Genomic DNA, 22,325 nt, shown 5'->3' with positions numbered 1-22,325 from the left:
AGATGACAATCACTGATACTGATATGTAGGTTATCTAGTTTGTGAAGTGCTTCAAGTGCCACAGTTCCATATGAATCATTGCTAGGAACGCACTTCAAATCACAGCTTGAACGGACACATATTCTCCAGCAACACACATCAAGGTTGCTGGTGAATGCAGCAGGCCAGGCAGCATCTCTAGGAAGAGGTACAATCGACATTTTGGGCTGAGACCCTTCGTCAGGACTAACTGAAAGAAGAGCTAGTAAGAGATTTGAAAGGGGGAGGGAGAGATCCAGAATGATAGGAGAAGACAGGAGGGGGAGGGATGGAGCCAAGAGCTGGACAAATGATTGGCAAAAGGGATATGAGAGGACCATGGGACAGGAGGCCTAGGGAGAAAGAAAAGGGAGAGGGAGGGAAAGCCCAGAGGATGGGCAAGGAGTATAGTGAGAGGGACAGAGGGAGAAAAAGGAGAGAGAGAAAAAGAATGTGTGTATATAAATAAATAACGGATGGGGTACGAGGGAGAGGTGGGGCATTAGTGGAAGTTTGAGAAGTCAATGTTCATGCCATCAGGTTGGAGGCTACCCAGATGGAATATAAGGTGTTGTCCTCCAACCTGAGTGTGGCTTCATCTTTACAGTAGAGGAAGCCGTGGATAGACATGTCAGAATGGGAATGGGACATGGAATTAAAATGTGTGGCCACTGGGAGATCCTGCTTTCTCTGGCGAACAGAGCGTAGGTGTTCGGTGAAACGATCTCCCAGTCTGCATCGGGTCTCGCCAATATAGCCTGCAACCTGATGGCATGAACACTGATTTCTCAAACTTCCGCTAATGCCCCACCTCCCCTTGGTACCCGATCCGTTACTTATTTATATACACACATTCTTTTTCTCTCTCTCCTTTTTCTCCCTCTGTCCCCCTCACTATACCCCTTGCCATCCTCTGGGCTTTCCCCCCTCCCCCTTTTCTTTCTTCCTAGGCCTCCTGTCCCACGATCTTCTCATATCCCTTTTGCCAATCAACTGTCCAGCTCTTGGCTCCATTCCCCCCCACTCCTGTCTTCTCCTATCATTTTGGATCTCCCCCTCCCCCTCCCACTTTCAAATCTCTTACTAGCCCTTCTTTCAGTTAGTCCTAACGAAGGGTCTAGGCCCGAAATGTCGACTGTACTTCTTCCTACAGGTGCTGCCTGGCCTGCTGCATTCACCAGCAACTTTGATGTGTGTTGCTTGAAATTCCAGCATCTGCAGATTTCTTCTTGTTTACATATTCTCTAGGTAGGCCCGTGAACTGCTACCAGAGTAATCATTCCTTGACTCCCCAATGCCTTCCTCAAGCAGTTTTCTTTTGTAAATCTGATCATTTCCAACCACTCAAATCCCTCTGTTAATTCTTACTGTTAGACTGTTCAGGATGTCACCTTTTCTAACTTACGAACTTCACCTGTTGTTTATTTTACTAGTAGATAAGCAAAAGTTTCTATTAGTACCTGGTCTCACACAGAAAAATCTTCATCTTTTAGACGGTCTGTAACTGTCAAGGATGACTTGCTTCCATTCCAGATCTGCAGATTCTGAGATGGCTGATGGGCCAAGATCAGATCTGTATCCTGCCACAGGTGGGACTGGAGATGCTTGACATAGTGGGCAAGTGAATTATCTGCTCCTTCTGCTGTTTTCCCAGGGCTCCTTTGTACTCCCAGCGAAGGGGTATGGGCTTCTTAGTGCCGTCGAAATAGTGCTTCGACATCTTGGTTTGCTTATCCAGTTCATAGTCCTGGAGGGCTTGAGGTGCTTATTGCAAGTAGTCCAAATCTCAAAGCATAATGGAAGACAGAAATCACTCACTTCGCAAGGTATATCATAAGCATTCTGCTTGCTCTTAATCTTCAAGCACTCTATTTCTCAGTTGGCCGGTGGCTGTGCTGCTATGCAAAAGTCATTGGCAAATTTCATCATGGCTGTCACTCTTCATTGTCAGGAGGCTCCTGAGATACAGTAGGAACGTAACAATATAAGAAGCTTTGGGCAAACAGCCCCTCAGGCCTTCTCTGCCAATTCTTTTTCTCTATATGAAATAGGTGTTGTATTATTCTGGAACTATGCCCCTTGGTTCTATACTCTCTGAAGAGATTACTACATTCCTAAATAGAAGATCCTAGGGTGATCACCCTTAGAATCTTCAGGATTGCAATGCAGTAATCTCTTTTGTCCATGATCCCATTGGCAACTAATAGATGATTCATTGAAACACGGACAAAGATCATTTAAAATCTTTGTGCCTTTGATGGATATGTTGGCTTCCAGCAGTACATGTCTTATGAGGAAAGGTTGAATGAGCTAGGGCTTTTCTCGTTGGAGTGAAGGAGAATGAGAGGTGACTTGATAGTGGTATATCAGAAATGCATAGATAAGATGGACAGCCAGTGTCTTTTTCCCAGGGCTCTATATTTCCTTCTGCAGTTGGATCTGGGAGATCACAATCAGTATGGATCAGAAATTTCATCTTCTCTTCACTGACTATCAACGTAGCCACATCCCATGAATGGCCATGACAATAAACTTAAACTTGAACCTGAACTTGATGTAAGCTTTCTGACATCCATTCCAAAGCTTCATGCATTTGGCTACTGAACCTAATGGCTCCTTTGGCCTGGCCCATCTAAGTCAGTGTCAGATTGGACAAACTGGTGAGATCATGGATCCTCAGTTTCAGTGAGAATGGCAGATTAAAGATTTTACTGGCTAAGGGGAAAGTAAATTACTTATTTTTTTAAAATTTTGATTGAGCTGCTTTACAATTTAATTATTTGTGTTGTTTTAAGTACTGTATAGTCATGTAAAAGTTGTTAGTGGACTAGAAGACATGTCTCCAAAACCAGAAAAATAAGCTTAAAAGGCAGCTGGAAAATTTAAATTCAGATAAGAAAATAAATCTTGAATTTTAAAAAAAAGACAAGTTTCGGTGGCAGTGCCGAACTATCTAATTGAGTAGGCTGAATCTCTAACAATGCAGCACTTGGTTCTGCATAACTGTTAGCCTAGATTACAATCTCAGATAATTAAAAGACTATAATTATTTTTCTTTTATCAAAAGTATGTATTTAAAAGATAAATGTAATGTATTTCAAAGTTGAATGCATGTCAATTATTAATATTCTTTTTCCAACTCAGGGGAAGGTCAGCATATAAAAGGCAATCAGGAAACATGTATAATATTGTAATAAGAAGTCTTATCACAAATACTGCCTATTGATTACTCCAAAATGAGCCAGTTAATGCTGATCAAAATATCTCTTACATTCAGAAGTTCAAGATATACAGCAGGAAACTTTCTGCAAACACTTTAATTGGTCTACCAAAATCCCAATGATAAAGTGTAAATGACTTTAAACTGAGCCCAGAAACAATATACTTGCGACAGTTTGGAGATAATTTTTTTAAAAGGGAGTAGAGCAGAGTTCAGGATTGATAATGCAGAGACAGCCGAAGATTGAAGTAACTGAAACAGAGCAATGACATACAGGAGGTTGGTTAAATGGCAAGAAGCAGGCAGCATCAGTGAAGGAAAAGCAAAATAAAGTAGCGAATGCTGGAAACATTCAGCAAGTCAAGCAAATCTTAAACAATAATTAAAGTACACGAGTGGCCATTTGATAAAGTGTTCTATTCACTTCAACGGAATAAGACAGAGACTTATTGTCAAAACTTATTGACAATGGGTCAAAACTCATGCTGAGAAACTTGATTCATTTGTGTCCATGTTAAAATGAAAAATGTGAATAAAATATATTCTGCAGATTTTTTAACATAATTGTGCCTATTTTGCTATAAAATGTCATCCATGGGGAAATTGATAGCACCCCTTATCAGTGACTGTTCTTGGTGTGGTTCACACAAGTGACAACAGTATCAATTACAAGGTGTTCATTTCATCATCATAGATCAAAATTAATGCAAATATGTTTCCACTGACTGTAATTCAATGAGTTAGGGCTGCAACAAAACATGAACACTGAACCGAGCCTGCTGGGATGTCAATATTTTACTTGCTCATTGTGCCAGCTGGACTGATCGTTGATTGACATCTGCACTGGATCAGTTCTTTGTGTTTTGAGTGCCTGCTCTCAATCTGGCTGCAAAATGCAATGTGTACTTTGGCACAAAGTGAGGCGTTGGGTGAGACCAAAGAGAGGAAGGCTGTGCCCCTATCCCATGTTTCCCTTCTCTCCGTGCCACAGATGACAAAGCCTGTTTCCTATAACCACCGGGGCAAAGATGTAGCAATTGTTAGAAATTGTGCGTCACATTTTAGCATTTGAACCTGAAAGAAAGGAAAACTACTAGTGACATATTTTAGAGCAGATTTCACCAATTTAGCAAATTTCATGTTTTGCAGGCCCCTGTGCATTGTGTTAGAACCAAACACATTTTCTTAGCACATCTTTTAGCACATCTAACTGGAATGAGTCTAAATTCAAAAGTGACAATATGGTCTTCAGCGACAGGGTAGGTTTGCACCCAGTAAACTACTGATGCCTCCACTTCAACTTTGCCCTAAAATGAATACTAATGTTGACATCCAAAATCTAAACTCTGGAGTAACACACACAAAACGCTGGAGGAACTCAACAGGTCAGGCAGCATCTCTGGAAATGGATAAACAGTTGACATTTTATGCTGAGGCCCTTCTTCAGGACTGGAAAGGAAGGAGGAAGTTGCCAGAACAAAAACATAGGGGGAGGTGACAGAGGACAGCTGGAAGGTGATAGGTGAAGGCAAGTGGATGGAAAGGTAAAGGGCTAGAGAAGAAGAAATCTGATAAGAGAGAACAGCAGATCATGGGAGAAAGGGAGGGTAGAAGGAGGGGCAACAGGAAGAGGTGATAGGCAGATGAGGAGCAGAGCTAAGAGGTCAGACTGTGGAATAGAAGAAGGAAAACAATCGATGTTCATGCCATCAGGTTGGAAGCTGCCTGGACAGAATATGAGGTGTTGCTCCTCCAACCTCAGTAGCATCATCATGGCAAAAGAGGTGGTCATGGACTAACATGTCAGCATGGGAATGGGAGTTTAAATGGTTGGCCACCGGGAAGTTGTGCTACTAGCGGATGGAGCGGAGTTACACGTCGAAGTGGTCTGCCAACTTTACGTCAGATCTCACCAACGTAGAGGAGGCTGCATCAGGAGCACCAGATACAATAGACCAGCGGTCCCCAACCACCAGGCCGCGGACCGGTACCGGTCCGCGGCGAAACAATATGATTTGGCAATATGAGTCAGCGCCAGCTTTCCTCATTCCCTGTCACGTGCACTGTTGAACCATTACGCACGCGAGGTCATTACCCGCGCGTCATCCATGTCAGCACGGGAAGGAGATCAACTCCTCGAACTTGCAAATGACGGCGGGCTGAAAAGTGTGTTTGACATAACATCTCTGCCGGCATTCCGGATCAAAGTCAAGGCTGAATATCCTGAGATAGCTATGGAAGCACTGAAAACATAGCTTCCATTTCCAACATATCTCTGCGATGAATGCAACGAAAACTAAATTGCGGAACAGACTGGACATAAGGAACCCCGTTTGAGTATCGCTGTCTCCCATCACCCCTCGATGGGACCGCCTTGTTGCAGGGAAACAAACCCAGGGCTCCCACTGATTCAGCGATATTGGTGCGTTGCAATGATTTTACATGTTCATACGAGGAAAATATGCGCTGTATATTTAATATCCAAACGTTACTTAAAATGTTATGATGCTATTATAAGTGACTTATATAACCATATAACAATTACAGCATGGAAATAGGCGATCTCGGCCCTTCTAGTCCGTGCCGAACGCTACTCTCACCTAGTCTCACCGACCTGCATGCAGCCCATAACCATCCATTCCTTTCCTGTCCATATACCTATCCAACTTTTCGTTAAATGATAATATCGAACCTGCCTCTACCACTTCTACTGGAAGTTCTTTCAACACTTACTTCAAGCTCCCCGTCCTCCCCTGATGATTGACTTATCACTATATTCATGCGAGGAAAATAAGCACTGTGTGTTTAATATTAAATTCGTTAGATAAATCCTTTTAGAAACGAAATTGAGTGTATTAGCCACTTATTACCAATATTTCGGTCGTGATTAACACCCCCCACCCCCGAACAGAATCGCCAAAAACGGTTTGCAGAGAATAATATCGGCAGGTACACGCATGCGCACTGGTGCCCGCGCAAGGCTTCATGGTCATTGTAGTCTTTCTCGGGGCAAACACCACTCTTGTCCGCTGGCAACCCTACCCCCCCCCCCCTCCACCCCCCGGTTGGCCGGTCCGCAAGAATATTGTCAATCTTAAACCGGTCCGCAGCGCAAAAAAGGTTGGGGACCCCTGCAATAGACAACCGAACAGATTCACAGGTGAAGTGTTGCCTCATCTGGAAGGACTGTTTGGGGCCCTGAATGGAGGTAAGGGAGGAAGTTAATGGACAGGTGAAGCATTTGGGTGAGGGCAGCATCAGTAGTGGTGGAAGGAAACCCCATTCTTTGAAGAAGAACTTTTCTGATATCCTGCAAAGGAAAGCCTCATCCTGGGTACAGATGCAGCAGAGACAACTGAACTGAGAAAGGGGAATTGCATGCTTACAGGAGACAGGGTGGGAAGAGGTATAGTCACGATAGCCATGAGAATCAGTAGTTTTATAAAAGATGTCAATAGACAGTTTGTCTCCAGAGATTGAGACAGAGATCAAGAAAGGGGAAGAGAAGTGTTAAAAATGGACCAAGTGAATTTAAGGGCAGTGTGGAAGTTGGAGGCAAAATTGATGAAATTGACGAGCTTAGCATGGGTGAAGCAGCAATTTAAGACTGCAAGAGTTGGGGAACATTACCAGGGAAGGGTTGGAACTTGGACTGTTCTGCATAGCCAGTGGAAAGCCAGACATAGCTAGGCCCATGCAGGGGTCCGTGGCTACTCCTTGAGTTTGGAGAAAGTGGAAGGAGTTGAAGGGGAAATTGTTGAAGTTGAGGACCTGTACTGCCAGACGGAGGAAGGTGGTGGCGAAGTGGAACTGGATGATTATTTTGTTGAGAAAGAAGCGGCGATCTTTAAGGCTTTTTTGATGGAGGATAGAAGTGTATAAGGACTGGGCATCCATGGTGAAAATGAGGTGGTCAGGGCCAGGGAATTGAAAGTCATTATGGGAGAAGAAAGAGGAGGTGTCTGAGAGTTGCCGCTTGGCATCAGCAAGGTGTAGAGGTCAGTCCACCAACTACAACAGCACCCCCTTTGTCTGTGGTTTGATGGTAAGGTTGGGATTGGTGTGAAGCAAGTGGAGGGCAATGCACTGTAAGTGTGAGTGGAATGAGAGTGGAGTGAATATCACTGACATGTTGTGAAATTTGTTGTTTTGCAGCAGCAGTACATTGCAATACATAATTTTAAAAAACTACAAATTGCAAAAAGAATTCTATATCGATAAATTTAATAAGTTGTGCAAAAAAAGGGAAAAAAAGAGGTGGTGTTCATGGATTCATTGTCTGTTCAGAAATCTGATGGCGGAGGGGAAGATGCTGTTCCTGAAATGTTGAGTGTGTGTCTACAGGCCCTTGTACCTCCTCCTCGATGGTAGCAATGAGAAGAGGGCATGTCCTGGGTGATGGGGGGTCCTTAAATCTGCCTTCCTGGTGGCATCTGATATTGTTGAAATGAAATGGAATAAAATGACTTTGCTAAATTTTAGGTTTGTTTTTAAATGTTGTACAGGGAAATACAGTAAAGAAAGATGAATACATGCAAAAAGTAAGATAAAATCACACAGAAACAGAAATAGACTTTTGGGCTAGTGGGGCAATACCAGCGTTTCTCTTCCACTTGAGCCTTTTCCTTTGTTTACTGTTTGTAACCTCAGCACTGTATCAGAAACATCTGGATATTAATTGATTTTTAAAAAATCTCAGGGCTGCATATTTACAGAGCCATCTTTGTCCATCCTTAAGGGTGACCTACTTATCATTGCAGAGAAGTAGGTTATTTCCAGGGCTATACAACTGGATCACAGGGATTAGAGCCCTTACCCCTATGTTAACATTACCCTGCATTTGGATTGAATTAAAACCAGGGCCGTAGACTTTGGAATTTCATTATTTATCTTGTGGATCACACTTTACCCAATCTGCTAATGACAATTACATTTGAAAGGAATGTACCCTCATCCATCCTCAACCTGCTCCCAGCTGCTTTAAATACCTGAATGCCCACTCTGCTTATAAAGATGTGAAACCCCCATCCACTTTAATGTGATCTAAATTACAAAATTACTTATTTTCAATGCAGTATTGAAACTGTAATTCTGGCATACTCATTATGTTATCTTTTACCATGAAAATCTTCTACTCGATTTAGAAATAAAGGCTTGTTCATTTGATTATTTTATTCTGTATCCCTCTTTCTTAGTTCTTGGTTCATTATGTATTGAAGGTATTGAAGTCCTATCTCAGCAGACTTTGGTATGTTTGGTTAATAAAGATTTATCTTTTGTGTGGTGAATCCTGGTCTTATCTAAATACTGATTATATCTTTTCAGCAACATAATGAATTATCTGTAAACCAATAATTTTCACAGATACATATCATAAAGTATTACTTCAACATCTTGAGCAAATATAAGTGATTTACATTGCAGATATTGAAACATCACAGTTGAATGTAAGTTATCAATGTATTTTAATAGCTCTATTGAAAAAAATGTTGGTATACAAAATGATGTAGAACCAGTTATCTAACGATGGATAAAAATATCAAGTATGTCACGTGGCCTGATTGATCAAACTGTACTCTTAGCAGGAAAGATGAAAGAAACATAAAGCACTAAGCAGCATTGCAACCATATTGTACTGTCTCAGTACTTTTATATTTGTGTGCTGTAGCACTTACTTTTTATTCACAGTTATTTTGTAAATAACACCATTCTTTGCATTTCTGGTTAGATGCTAACTGCATTTCATTGGCTTTGTATCTATACTCGGCACAATGACAATAAAGTTGAATCTAATCTAATCTGTTTCTTATTCCTTGTTTATAATCTTGCTTTTATACTCAGTTGTAGTAAGATTGAAGTGTGTGCTCATGTCTGTGATTTAGTGAAGTTTAGGAAAGCTTGTATCGTGGGTAATGCTGTTCTCTGTCTCTCCTTGGAGTTGTCACACAATGAAGACCATGCCCACTCACTTGAGAAACAGAGAATTCAGAGAGCAGTTTTAGGCCAATCGCTGAGAAAGATCATGGTGATGCCTTTCCCTGTGACAGATGGCGGGAGACTCCTCTGTACTTCCCACATTTGGATGTGACTCCTTCCCGAAAGTTGGTCATGATAAAGGCATTTCTGATATAGCCTCCTTTCCCAGATATGAATGGTGAGATTATGAATTTGTGACTGAATCTCTTCCCACTCACTTTTGGGATTTCTGCTTCTAAGACTGTGTTATTCTATGATTGGTATATGGCCTTCTCAACTCTTTGTTGGTCACAAACAGAAGCAAGCCTGCTCCAGTAGCCTGCTGTAAGATGGTGTCAAAAGGCATTCACATGAAGGGCAGAAACATAATTGAGGAGGTCTGTAAACTGTTTCTTCTTTTTTATCCCTGAGGAGTTCACCTTTGTTCTTGGTTTTCAGTGAGGCGAATTGTTGGGTGTTTGGAGCATAGATGGCTTTTACTGAGGAAGCTGTGCATGGCATGGCTCAGCTTCCTATGCTCTTTCTGTTCAGCAGATTTATATAATAGCGTCATCAAGTGACTATGGTCGCATACAATAACTGATAAACTGTATTGAATAAATTACTGATCAGATGAGCTAAATTTTTCTCCAGTTAAACAAACAGCAAACTGAAATAATTGTTTTTGGTGCCAAAAAAGAGCGATTAAAGGTCAGTGATCAATTAGAATCCCTGTTGTTACAGACCACAAATCAAGCCAGAAACCTTGGTGTTGTGATGGACGCCGACTTAAATTTTGTCTGTCACATTAAGACAATTACAAAGTCATCCAACTACCATCTTAAAAACATAGCGAGAATGAAAGAGCTTATATTTGAGCAAGATCTAGAAAAACTCGTCCATTTTTAGTAGGCTTGACTACTGTAATGGTATTTTCACAGGTCTCTGTAAAAAAAATTCTTCCGACACCTACAGCTCATTCAGAACACTGCTGTTAGAGTCCTCACTAAGACAAAAAAATAGAACACATCACTCCAGTTCCCAGATTGCTACACTGGCTTCCTGTCCATCAGAGGATTGGTTTATAAGGTACTGAATGGTCTGGGCCAAAATACACCTCTGATCTCTTGCTGCATTATGAACCTTCCCGAGCTCTCAGGTCACCTGTGGTGGGTCTGCTTACTGTCCCCAGTGTCAAAATTGAACATGGTGAAGCAGCTTTTAATTACTCTGCTCCCATATCTGGAATAATCTTCCAGAGGATCTCAAGTCTGCCCAACTTTAAGCTCTTTTAAATTGCAGCTTAAACTTTTCTTTTCACTGTAGCTTTTAATTGAAACCTCCTGCATTGTAACTTATGTTTATCATATCTATTTTTTGTGTGATTTTATTCCCTTATATATTGTCTGAAGTTTGATGTTTGACTTTTATATTTTGTTCTAGTAAAGCACTTTGAATTGCCTTGTGTTTAGAAAGTGCGACACAAGTAAGCTGCTTACTTGCTTGTCTGAGACCTGGGCTACTGGCAGTGGACACCTCAAAGCACCAGAAAAATAGCCCCAAATCTAGGTGCAAATTCCTTCAAATTCACACGCAGAATAAGGGAACTAACATCAGTGCCCTCCCCCACTGAAACCCATAACTCTGATACTGCAGTTATACATAGCTGCAATGGACAATAGGCAGGCCCCACTCTAGACTCCTCAAAAAGAGAATCCATTCTGAGTTCTGTCAGGAGAAGAGATTGCCAGGTGGACAGAGGGCAATATTTAAGAATGTGCTCAAATCCTCCTTGAAAAAAACGCAAAATCCCCATTGATCGGTGGGAATTTCCTGCTCAAAGCATTTGGAGTGGTACTGAGAACTTTGAGTTTATGTATTGAAAGCACACAGAAACCCAGCCATAACTGGCAGATGAAGCACACTGTTTCAAAACTACCCAGCCACTGGTCCCGTCAGACACCACCTAACCTATTTGTGAATGAAGTTATGGTTCCTACATTGGCATCATCAGTCATAGCAAAACTCATCAAACTGGAAAGGAAGCAAATCATCTTAAGTTTAAGTCCTGGGAGTCTGTCTTGATGTTTATGAGTACAGGAGATAAATGTAAAAATGAAAGAACTAGCAATTTGGAATAATTTGAATGTTAGACTTTGTAATTTGCTATGAATAAGGTGTTTTCATTTCCTCCTTTCTGAACAGAGAGATAAATGGCAAGCTTCAGTACAATTTCACGAACTTGGATAGTTTAATTCACAGACTCTGGCAGAATGGGCTAAAACCAGGTAAGTTACAAACAAAAATGAATAAGAAGGGCATAGAGTACAATTCCCATGATGCTTCTTGCAACCCCTTCCCCATAGTATCAGTGTAAGGTTAACAGAAACACAATTATCGAGACAGTATTTTACACAATGTCTTCAAGCTTTCTGATCATCGTGTAACAAATAGTCTAATGATTGCTTTCAAATTCTATTCCTTTTTCTTCATTCAATTTCCTCAAACCCAGACTACCTGGCAAGTCACCTCTCTTAATCTGAAATCAAGATCTTGGATATCGATAGTGATCTATTGATACTAAGTAAACCATGCCTCACTGGCTGGTGAATTTCTCTGACAGGAATGTTTGACATTGACTAACTTTAACCCTAAACATTGACAACTGTGTGTGACTTTAGTATCATGTCATATCTTGGGCACTCCGGCATCTTCTCCTCCTCTTGACTGTCTTACCATGTTCCAACTCTCACATCTTCCAGTTATTGTCTATTGCCACTCCAAAGTTTGTCCCTTATGAGATTCCCTCTTGTCCTAAATTGTTTGCCATTCTCAATAATTTAAATTTTCATCAGAAATCCCTTGGTCCTCCTCAGAACTTATTGTCTTTCTGTTCTCTAAAATTGATATGGTCACATATGCACTCCTGGAGATCATTTTCCTGATCCTTCACTTGTTACCATTGTGATGATATCTTCAAATTCTTCATAGTTTCTAACTTGTTGAAGGAGATTAAAAAAAAGGTTTTTAAATATAACTTGACCACGGTATTCCTGAGCAAAGTTTTCTTGGATTCTAAATCGAAAGCATCTTCACTTAATTTGCTTTTGATTTCTTACTTATTAAACTAATCAGTCACAGTTTAGCAATTTACTTTAGAAGAGCGGACACAGATCTTGCTTATCATGAGAATATTTACTCCTTATTTTAAATGATTTGAAATTTGATCAACGGGCTAAGAATTTTCTGCATTGTGTGAATTTATGTTAATTTCATTTTGGGTTGCACTGCACCAGAGTGTTAAATTGTATAATACACTTTGTATTTTGATTATTTTTATGCAGTTAATTGACTGCATTAATTGTCATCGATTTAATTAATACTTTGACAAAAAAACTTCTTCCTTTGTGTTTTTTAGGATTTGAACTCATGGGAGATCCTTCAGGTTATTTTACCAATTTTGAAGACAAAAAACAAGTAGTTGAATGGAAAAAAATGATCACCTTTGTGGCACAAAGGTACATAGGTAAGAACTTTTCTGTCATTAGCACCTAATTCTCTTCACATTGCACTTTCTCATGCATTTACAATAGATGCTGCTTGATCTCTTCCCTTGCCCCAACCAGCATCCGAAAGCTACGGTTTGATGTTTACTGTCGTTGGCACTGAACGCACTTCACTATATGCTCTATTTGATCGAGGTTCTTCAGTGCGAAACTGGATCTGTGGCTGTGGCCTGCAGCCATTGACACAGCACTGAACTTACTCATTGAGTGGGTGTGACTGCAGCCATCAGTTCCTGGACTGGCTTCACTCGCCTTGGCAGCTCAGGGTTATGGATTCACTTTTAGGGACTCTGCAGTTTGTTGTTTAATGTTCTGTGTGTTATTTATTTGCATGATTTGTTCTCGTTTTTTGAAAGTTTGATGGTCTTGTATGGCGTTTTCCTTTAAACAAGTTCTATGGTGTTTCTTTGTTGGCTGCCTGCAAGAAGACAAATCTCAAAAGTTGCATACTGTATACATACTTTGATAATAAATGTACTTTGAACTTTGAATCTCTACACTGGAGAAGCCAAGAACAGAATGAGTGCAGAAAGCTTCTGTTCAGTCGGCAAATGTGACTCTGAAACCCAACTAGCTACCTGTCATTTCCACCCTGGATTTTTCTGTTTAGCCTCCTACATTGTTTCAATCCTAACCTTCCAAGAAGATACTATAGGAACTGTGGCTGCTGAAATCAACATTAATTTTAAGAAAGCCAGGCTTCCAATGTGCATACGAACTGGCCAGTTCTGATGAAGAGTCATCAGCTTGTAAGGTTAACGCCTGTTTTCTGAATGCACAATTGCTGCTTGACCTGCTGAACATTTGTGCTGTGTTGTTATTTCCAGCAATTGTGGTCCCAGTCCAGTTCATTTATTTCTGTGTCCTGAGACAGATATTGGTAGTGATTTTAAGTACCTGTATGAACCCATTTTACTTTGTTTTACACTTCAACTTCATTGCAAACTCAGAGGGAAATCTAGATCTAACAAGATCAGAAAGTGTTCATTCTGAATATATCAGTTCAGATTCTCTCTATCCACAGATGCTGCTTAATCAACTGATTATCTTTTATTCTTCATAATAATATGTACATAGACTGACCTTGGATTTTAATTACAAAATCTGTATTTTCCTTTGCAAATGTTTCCATTATACCTTGTTATCTTTTGTACCCTTCTCCCGGTAGCTTATCTCTAGCTTTTCATTCCAAAACCAATTCTGGTATGTCTCAACTCCTGTTTAGAAACCTTTTTGAAAACTACTTGATTAATGTGTTTCTGCATCTTTCGAGTTTTACACTTCTCCATGGGTCTATAATTTGATAAGTAACATTTAATATTAGCCTGTTTATAAAATAACTAATTACATGTTCCTATTTATACAGATAAATTTAGTTTTATTATGACTTATATGGATTATACTCATGATTCTTAGTTGCGTAATCTTTACAATTTTAATAAGACATAAATTTTCAATACTATGCAAAGTCTTAGCACAGTACTGTAATAATTTTATGTATTACTGTGTACTGCTACCACAAGAAAAAATATCATGACATACGTGCGAGCTGATAAACGTGATTCTGATATGGGTCTCTATTGTTGACTGAAGGGGCAGGGCGAGGGGAATCATGGTTGGGAAAAGGAGAGGGGAGGGAGTGGGACGCACCGTTCTGTAATAATCAATAAACCAATTGTTTGGAATCAAATGACCTTGCCTGGTGTTTCAGGGCTTGGAGAGTCTACAACCGTGCTACCCCAACCCAGTACTCCTTCTCTCTCACCTGTCCTACACCTCTCCCACAGCACTCCACCCTCACCTTCTCTCTCACCTGCCCCACACCCCTCGCACCATGCTCCACATTGACACATACAGTACTATGCAAAAAGTCTTAGGCACCCTAGTTATATATGTGTGCCTCAGACCTCTACACTATACTGTACATACACAATACTTCTATTAAAATCAAAGGTAAGAACTTCATAAAATGTTCAACTTACTAAAGTTTTCCATTTGATTCATAGATAAATATAGTTTGGCATACGTGTCAAAGTGGAATTTTGAAACATGGAATGAACCAGATCATCATGACTTCGATAATTTAACATTCACAGTTCTGGGTGAGTTTATTTTGTAAATAGAACATGTATAAAGTGTAAAAAGTTTACTGAATCCACTTGAAGTGTTGCTATTCAATTCCAGGAACACTTTAGTGCTTTAAGATTCCTAAAGAGTTTAATATGAAGATACTTCTGGAGGAGAGGAGGTTGACCTAACAGAGGAAAGTCACAGTGGTCAGGTCTCTGGCAGAGGAAGGGCTACACTGTGGTGATAGGGGAATCACCCTCCTGGGTTCCAGGGCCTGGGACATCTTGGATCAAGTCCACAACATTCTTAAGTGGGAGGGTGAACAGCAGAGGTCATGGTCCATGTAAGTAGAGATGACATGGATAGGATGAGTGATGAGGTTCTGCATAGGGAGTTTTGTGCAGGAGTTAAAGAGCAGGACCTCCAGGGTTGTGATCTCTGGATTGCTACCCATGCCACAGGAGCACAAGGTGGATGTGAACACAAGAAGAAATTTAGAGTGGTTTGTGAATTCTAAAAAAAGGATTTGGAACTTGGGTGAAAGTTTGCATTAATGACCATCATTTTGGAGTAATAACCCTCAATGAGTCATTTTCAAATGGTTCAGCAAATTAGAATTAGTTAATTAAGTAGCCAAGGGAATACCTGTTACAATTTAATTCACAACAATAAAAAACATCTATTTACATAGCACCTCTAATATAATACAAGATCCCAAAACAGTCAATTGGAGCTTTGTCAAAGTGAAATTTGACTCAACCACAAAGAGAGATATTCGGAAAGAAAATCAAAGTCTTGATCAGTTTTAAGGAATATCTTAAAAGAGAGGTAAAAAGAACACATTTCAGAGATTATGTAGTTCCAGGTTTGATTTAAAGTGCAGGAATGCAGAGATCTGTCCGGCTATAAAAGGCTGCAGAGAGTTGAAGATAGGTGGAATAAGTGAAATTACAAAGGTACTTGAAGATGAGGATAATGCTTTTACTGCATAAATGAGAAATTGATAGGGGACGATCTGTGAGAGAAAGCAGCAGAAAAATAGAAAGAAAAACTGTTTCAGAGATTCTTAGGTTTCAATTCAATAAGAAAGGTGTTACGTAACCGGTCACAATGAATATCAATCGAGACAGGTTATATAAAAACAACCAAACATTTATTAAACACGGATAAACGATAAGGAAAAAACAAATGAAAACTTTAACCGGAAGTTAACCGTTATGCAGCCGTTCAACAACTCATCACTGGGTACTGGTTCTTAAAGTGTTAAATGCTAAAACAGTTCTTAAAGCGATAAAGTCAGATATAGTTCTTAAAATGGTAAATTCTAAAGTCCAACAGATTTATACGTTCAATTGGGAGAGACTTCTCTGGAGAAGGATTTCTTCATAGACGCGACTTTCCTGCTGGTTCTGTCCACAGGATTCACGATGCAGCAAATAAACAGTTTAAAACAACTGACCTTAAATTCTTTTAGAGAGAGAGAGCAAACCTTTGCATGAACTCTTTGCTCTTTTGGCAAGAGTTATCTCCGATGCAGGTCGCTACTCCTTCAACGAAGGCTCAATAAGGTCGATCCTTTGTTAAACTGCCGAAAGATGCCGACCCCTCTCAATCCTTCAGTCCTGTACTTCGATAAAGTCTTCACTCTCCCTTCTACTGCTGAAATTGAGTAAATCAGCACACCTAGCCAAAAATTTCCAGTCCAATAATATTGTATCTTGCAATAGAACGCAACACTCCATTTTAAAAATGAAGCTGTGTCACAAAAACAAACACGCAACAGAAACGGAGACACGGCACGTTCTACCTGGAAATCTACAAACTAAAAACTAACTGCGTCATCTGGGGTCTACCCTCATATACCCATGGTGCACATGTCATCATGTGACCTCACATCAGCAGGAAAATCACATCAGGTAACCTCCAAAAGACCATTACATCATTCTCACAAAAAAAACACATCTCCTTGAGCATGTAACAAAGGAACAAAGCAAAATCAACGAGGGGCTTTTGAGCCAACCATGTTGAATTTCCTCAGTTTGTACTGGGGAAAATGAAGACAAGTTATACTTTCCCAGAGTTAATAGAACATAGAACATAGAATAGTACAGCACAGTACAGGCCCTTCGGCCCACAATGTTGTGCCGACCCTCAAACCCTGCCTCCCATATAACCCCCCACCTTAAATTCCTCCATATACCTGTCTAGTAGTCTCTTAAATTTCACTAGTGTATCTGCCTCCACCACTGACTCAGGCAGTGCATTCCACGCACCAACCACTCTCTGAGTTAAAAACTTTCTTCTAATATCCCCCTTGAACTTCCTACCCCTTACCTTAAAGCCATGTCCTCTTGTATTGAGCAGTGATGCCCTGAGGAAGAGGCGCTGCCTAGCCACTGTATCTATTCCTCTTAATATCTTGTATACCTCTGTCATGTCTGCTCTCCTCCTCCTTCTCTCCAAAGAGTAAAGCCCTAGCTCCCTTAATCTCTGATCATAATGCATACTCTCTAAACCAGGCAACATCCTGGTAAATCTCCTCTGTACCCTTTCTAATGATTCCATATCCTTCCTATGGAGAGGTGACCAGAACTGGACACAGTACTCCAAGTGTGGCCTAACCAGAGATTTATAGAGCTGCATCATTACCTTGCGACTCTTAAGCTCTGTCCCTCGACTTATGAAAGCTAACACCCCATAAGCTTTCTTAACTACCCTATCCACCTGTGAGGCAACTTTCAGGGATCTGTGGACGTGTACCCCCAGCTCCCTCTGCTCCTCCACACTACCAAATATCCTGCCATTTACTTTGTACTCTGCCTTGGAGTTTGTCCTTCCAAAGTGTACACCTCACACTTCTCCGGGTTGAACTCTATCTGCCACTTCTCAGCCCACTTCTGCATCCTATCAATGTCTCTCTGCAATCTTCGACAATCCTCTAAACTATCTACAACACCACCAACCTTTGTGTCGTCTGCAAACTTGCCAACCCACCCTTCTACCACCATATCCAGGTCGTTAATAAAAATCATGAAAAGTAGCGGTCCCAGAACTGATCCTTGTGGGACACCACGAGTTACAACCCTCCAATCCGAATGTACTCCATCCACCGCGACCCTCTGCCTTCTGCAAGCAAGCCAGTTCTGAATCCACCTGGCCAAACTTCCCTGGATCCCCTGCCTTCTGACTTTCTGAATAAACCTACCGTGTGGAACCTTGTCAAATGCCTTACTAAAATCCATGTAGATCACATCCACTGCACTACCCTCATCTATATGCCTGGTCACCTCCTCAAAGAACTCTATCGGGCTTGTTAGACACGATCTGCCCATGTAATCTGTCAAAAAGCATTTTCAAAAAGTTACTCAGATTAAAATGTAAAACGTGAATAAATAACAAAATTCAAATAGATGCCACTTATTTTTTCTATTATAAATATTTATTCCAGTAATCCAATGTCTATTATTATATTATACAATTTATATTATTTAATAATTTAAGTCTCATCCACAACCTACGTAGCCTCCTGTTGTTTTGTAGTAATTCCATAAAATACAAGGAATACGAGCATCCTCAATCCGAGAAGCATTCCACAATTACCAGTAATGCCTAATCAGCTGAGACTTGAGTTATTTTGTTTATATTTCTAGCACGTACAATGTTCTGCATGCATTGGAAGGAAAAAAATTGCACTATGAAATGTTTAAATACATTTCAAGTTAGGTCATGTAACATCAGGTAATTCCATAAACTATAACAACTTAATTAACTTTCTACTGTCAAGCAAAATTTACATTTGACTTTTAATTCCCTGACAACTACAACTGCGAGAAGTGCATCCAGCTGCAACTTTTAATAATCCACATTAAGGAGTTGGAGCTGGAACTGGATGAACTCGGGATCATCTGGGAAGCTGAAGGGGTGATAGACAGGACATATAGAGAGGTTGTTACACCCAGGGTGCAGGACACAGGAAACTGGGTGACAGTCAAGAAGGGGAAAGGAGTTAAGGATCCTGTGCAGAGTACCCATGTGGCCATCTCCCTCCACAACAGGTATATCACTTTGCATACTGTTGGGGGTGGGGTTGCGGGTTGACCTAACAGGAAAGTCACAGTGGTCAAGTCTCTGGCACTGAGTCCGGCTCTGAGACTCAGAAGGGAAGTGGGGGAGAAAAGGCACGTTGTGGCGATGGGTGATTTGTTAGTTAGATGTATCAGTATTACAGTGAAGTAAAGGGCATTACAGAGGTATGAGAGAGGAGTTGGCCAGAATTGATGGCAGAGCATCAATGGCTGGAATTCTGGAAGCATTTCAGAAGACACAGGATATATAATTCCCAAAGAGAAAGAAGTATACTAAAGCAACACACATCAAAGTTGCTGCTGAATGCAGCAGGCCAAGCAGCATTTTTAGGAAGGGGTACAGTTGGCGTTTCGGGCCGAGACCTGACGAAGGGTCTTGGCCTGAAACGTCAACTGTACCTCTTCCTAGAGACGCTGCCTGGCCTGCTGCGTTCACCAGCAACTTTGATGTGTGTTGCTTGAATTTCCAGCATCTGCAGAATTCCTTGTGTTTGCGAAGTATACTAAAGGCAAGATAGCACAACCAAGGCTAACAAGAGAAGTCAAAGCCAACATAAAAGCCAAAGGGAGGATCTAATATTAGAGCAAAAATTAGTCTAAATTTAGATGATTGGGAAGCTTTTAAAAACCAACAGAAAGCAACTAAAAAGTCATTAAGAAAGTAAAAATGGAATACGAAAATAAGATAGCCAGTGGTACCAAGTTTCTTCAATACATAAAGTGCAAAAGAAAGGTGAGCATGAATATCAGACCACTGGAAAACGATGCTGAAGAGGTAGTAATGAGGGACAAGGGAATGGCAGATGAACTGAAGAGGTATTTTGCATCAGCCTTCACTGTGGAAGACACTAACAGTATGGTGAAAGCTCCAGTTGTCAGGGGTCATGAAGTGTGTGAAGTTACCATTTCTAGAGAGAAGGTTCTTGGGAAACTGAACGGTCTGAAGGTAGATAAGTTACCTGAACCAGATGGTGTACACCACAGAGTTCTGAAAGAGTTGGCTGAAGAGATTGTGGAGGTATTAGTAATGATCTTTCAAGAATCACTAGGTTCTGAAATGGTTCCAGAAGACTGAAAAATTGCAAATGTCACTCCACTCTTCAAGAAGGGAGAGAGGCAGAAGAAAGGTAACTATAGGCCAGTTAGTCTGACCTCAGTAATTGGGAAGATGTTGGAGTCGATTATTAAGGTCTCAAGGTACTTGGGGGCACATGATAAAATAGACTGAAGTCAGCATAGTTTCCTCAAGGGAAAATCTTGCTTGACAGATCTGTTGGAATTCTTTGAAGAAATATCAAGCAGGATTGACAAAGGAGAATTGGTTGATGCTGTGTACTTGGATTTTCGGAAGGCCTTTGACAAGGTGCCACACATGAGACAGTTTAACAAGCTATGAGCCCATAGTATTACAGGAAAGATTCTAGCATGGATAAAGCAATGGGTGATTGGCAGGAGGCAAAGAGTGGGAATAAAGGGAGCTTTTTCTGGTTGGCTGCAAGTGATTAGTGATGTTCCACAGGGATCTGTGTTAGGACTGATTATTTTATGTTATATGTCAATGATCTGGATGATGGAATTGATGGCTTTGTTGCAGAGTTTATAGGCGATATAAAGATGGGTGGAGGGGCAGGTAGTTTTGAGGAAGTAGAGAGGCTACAGAAGGACTTAGATAAAGAGAATGAGCAAAGAAGTGTATGGTCATGCACTTTGGTAGAAGGAATGAAAGGATTGACTATTTTCTAAATGGAGAGAAAATACAAAAAACTGAGGCACAAGGGGACTAGGGAGACCTTGTGCAGGATTCGCTAAAGGTTAATTTGCAGGTGGAGTTTGTGGTGAGGAAGGCAAATGTGATGTTAGCATTCAATTCAAGAGGACTAGAATATCAAAGCAAAGATGTACTATTGAAGCTTTGTAAAGCACTGGTGGGGCCTTACTTGCAGTATTGTGAGCAGTTTTAGGTCCCTTATCTTAGAAAGGATGTGCTGAAACTGGAGGGGGTGCAAAAGGAGGTTCAAGAAAACGATTCCAGGATTGAATGGCTTGTTACATGAAGAGCATTTGATGGCTTTGAGCCTGTATCCACTAGAATTCAGAAGAAGGATGGCAACCTCATTGAAACCTATCTAATGGTGGAGGGCCTTGATAGAGTGGATGTAGAGAGGACGTTTCCTATGGTGGGAGAGGCCTCAGAATGGCGGGGGGGGGGGAGGTTCTTTTAGAATGGAGATGAGGAGGAATTTCTTTAGCTAGGGAGTGGCCTAGTTCTGCTCCGAAATGTTACAAACTTGGGTCTAGATTATGTCACATGTCCATTTCATGTGGCACTTTTGTCTGCCCTCTTCAATTCAACCTTCTGCTTTAGTTTATCCCTGGTCCATTTTGTTACTAATATAAGATGCTTTAGATTTGCTGCTGAAACAAAAAAAACAATATTTTTACACAGGTAGCATCAAAGATATACTGATGATAATGAGGTGAATAAATTGTGCAATTTATTGTCAACTATATACATCTTGTATCTGAATGCCTACATCCAATGAGAAAATGATGAAGAACTAAGAACACAATTCAAAGACACGATTTGTTGAAGCTCCTAATGCAGTTAGATAAAACTATTGGTAAAAGGCTCAGAGAAGACTGAATTTAATTCATGACAGTGGAATGGAAGGCAGAATGTAAGGTAGAAGACTAAAGATGTTAAGGTACATTTGGTTAGATTTCATTTGGTTTACTTTTACAGTTATGGTATCAGATTATACAGTCAGAGTCTGAAGCCTCCGTCAGTCAAAGCTGACCATGGATATTGCATCCTAGCTATCTCGGTACACAGACCTGGGCAGTACAATATGGAGAGCAAGCTTTTGCCCATGTAGCAAGCTCCTCCTCTCCACACATCTGATGAACCCAAAGGAACAGCACAGACCAATATAGTTTGGTATCAGCAGTGTGGCAAGAGTTGCCAGTCAGCATTGAATTCAATGTAGGGCTGCTTTAGGGACGCCAGCTTCAGAGTTTTCTCTCGGAGTTTATTCCCGAAGCCTTCCCGTGAATGGGTATAGCCACAAGGCAGCAAAGTTTCACATCAGAGTTTTCCTTCTCCTAGATGACCTGCCAACCACGGCTGACAGATCCCATCTGCCCGAAGCAATCGGTTTTAAGGCGTCAATAACCCACCTTTGCCCCTTCTTCTGTCAGTAGAAACGGTTCTGTTTGGCTTGGTAGCTAAACCACACGTGAAGGCCAGGAGCTGGACTTGGTTGTCAGAGGCTATTTGAGTTGCACGCCATTGGGAGCATTTAATAGGTAGTGGGAGCTTGTCCCCATAATCATCGCTGTCTATAACAACCCTGAGGAACTATCAGCTTATACAAAAGACATTAAGTCTATGAGAGCAACACACACAAAATG

The 22,325-nt window shown here is 40.8% G+C and overlaps 2 protein-coding genes across 5 annotated transcripts in view; one reads left to right on the top strand and one right to left on the bottom strand.

The window, feature by feature from the left end:
- The window catches only part of idua (alpha-L-iduronidase), a 179,303-nt gene that overhangs the window by 67,488 nt on the left and 89,490 nt on the right, over nt 1-22,325 (top strand). For 3 of the 4 annotated variants that reach the window (XM_072256094.1, XM_072256096.1, XM_072256093.1), the window contains 3 exons: nt 11,399-11,481; nt 12,612-12,719; nt 14,766-14,861. In XM_072256094.1, the coding sequence (XP_072112195.1) occupies nt 11,399-11,481; nt 12,612-12,719; nt 14,766-14,861 (287 nt within the window). Of the gene's footprint in view, nt 1-10,180; nt 10,283-11,398; nt 11,482-12,611; nt 12,720-14,765; nt 14,862-22,325 lie in introns of those variants that run through there. The other variant, XM_072256097.1, reaches the window with a different exon arrangement.
- slc26a1 (solute carrier family 26 member 1) overlaps nt 1-22,325 on the bottom strand; it is a 129,336-nt gene that overhangs the window by 55,395 nt on the left and 51,616 nt on the right. The window lies entirely within an intron of this gene.

Source organism: Mobula birostris, chromosome 4, assembly GCF_030028105.1.
Source record: "Mobula birostris isolate sMobBir1 chromosome 4, sMobBir1.hap1, whole genome shotgun sequence".
Lineage (NCBI taxonomy): Eukaryota > Metazoa > Chordata > Chondrichthyes > Myliobatiformes > Myliobatidae > Mobula > Mobula birostris.
This window is presented reverse-complemented; position numbering and strand designations above follow the sequence as displayed.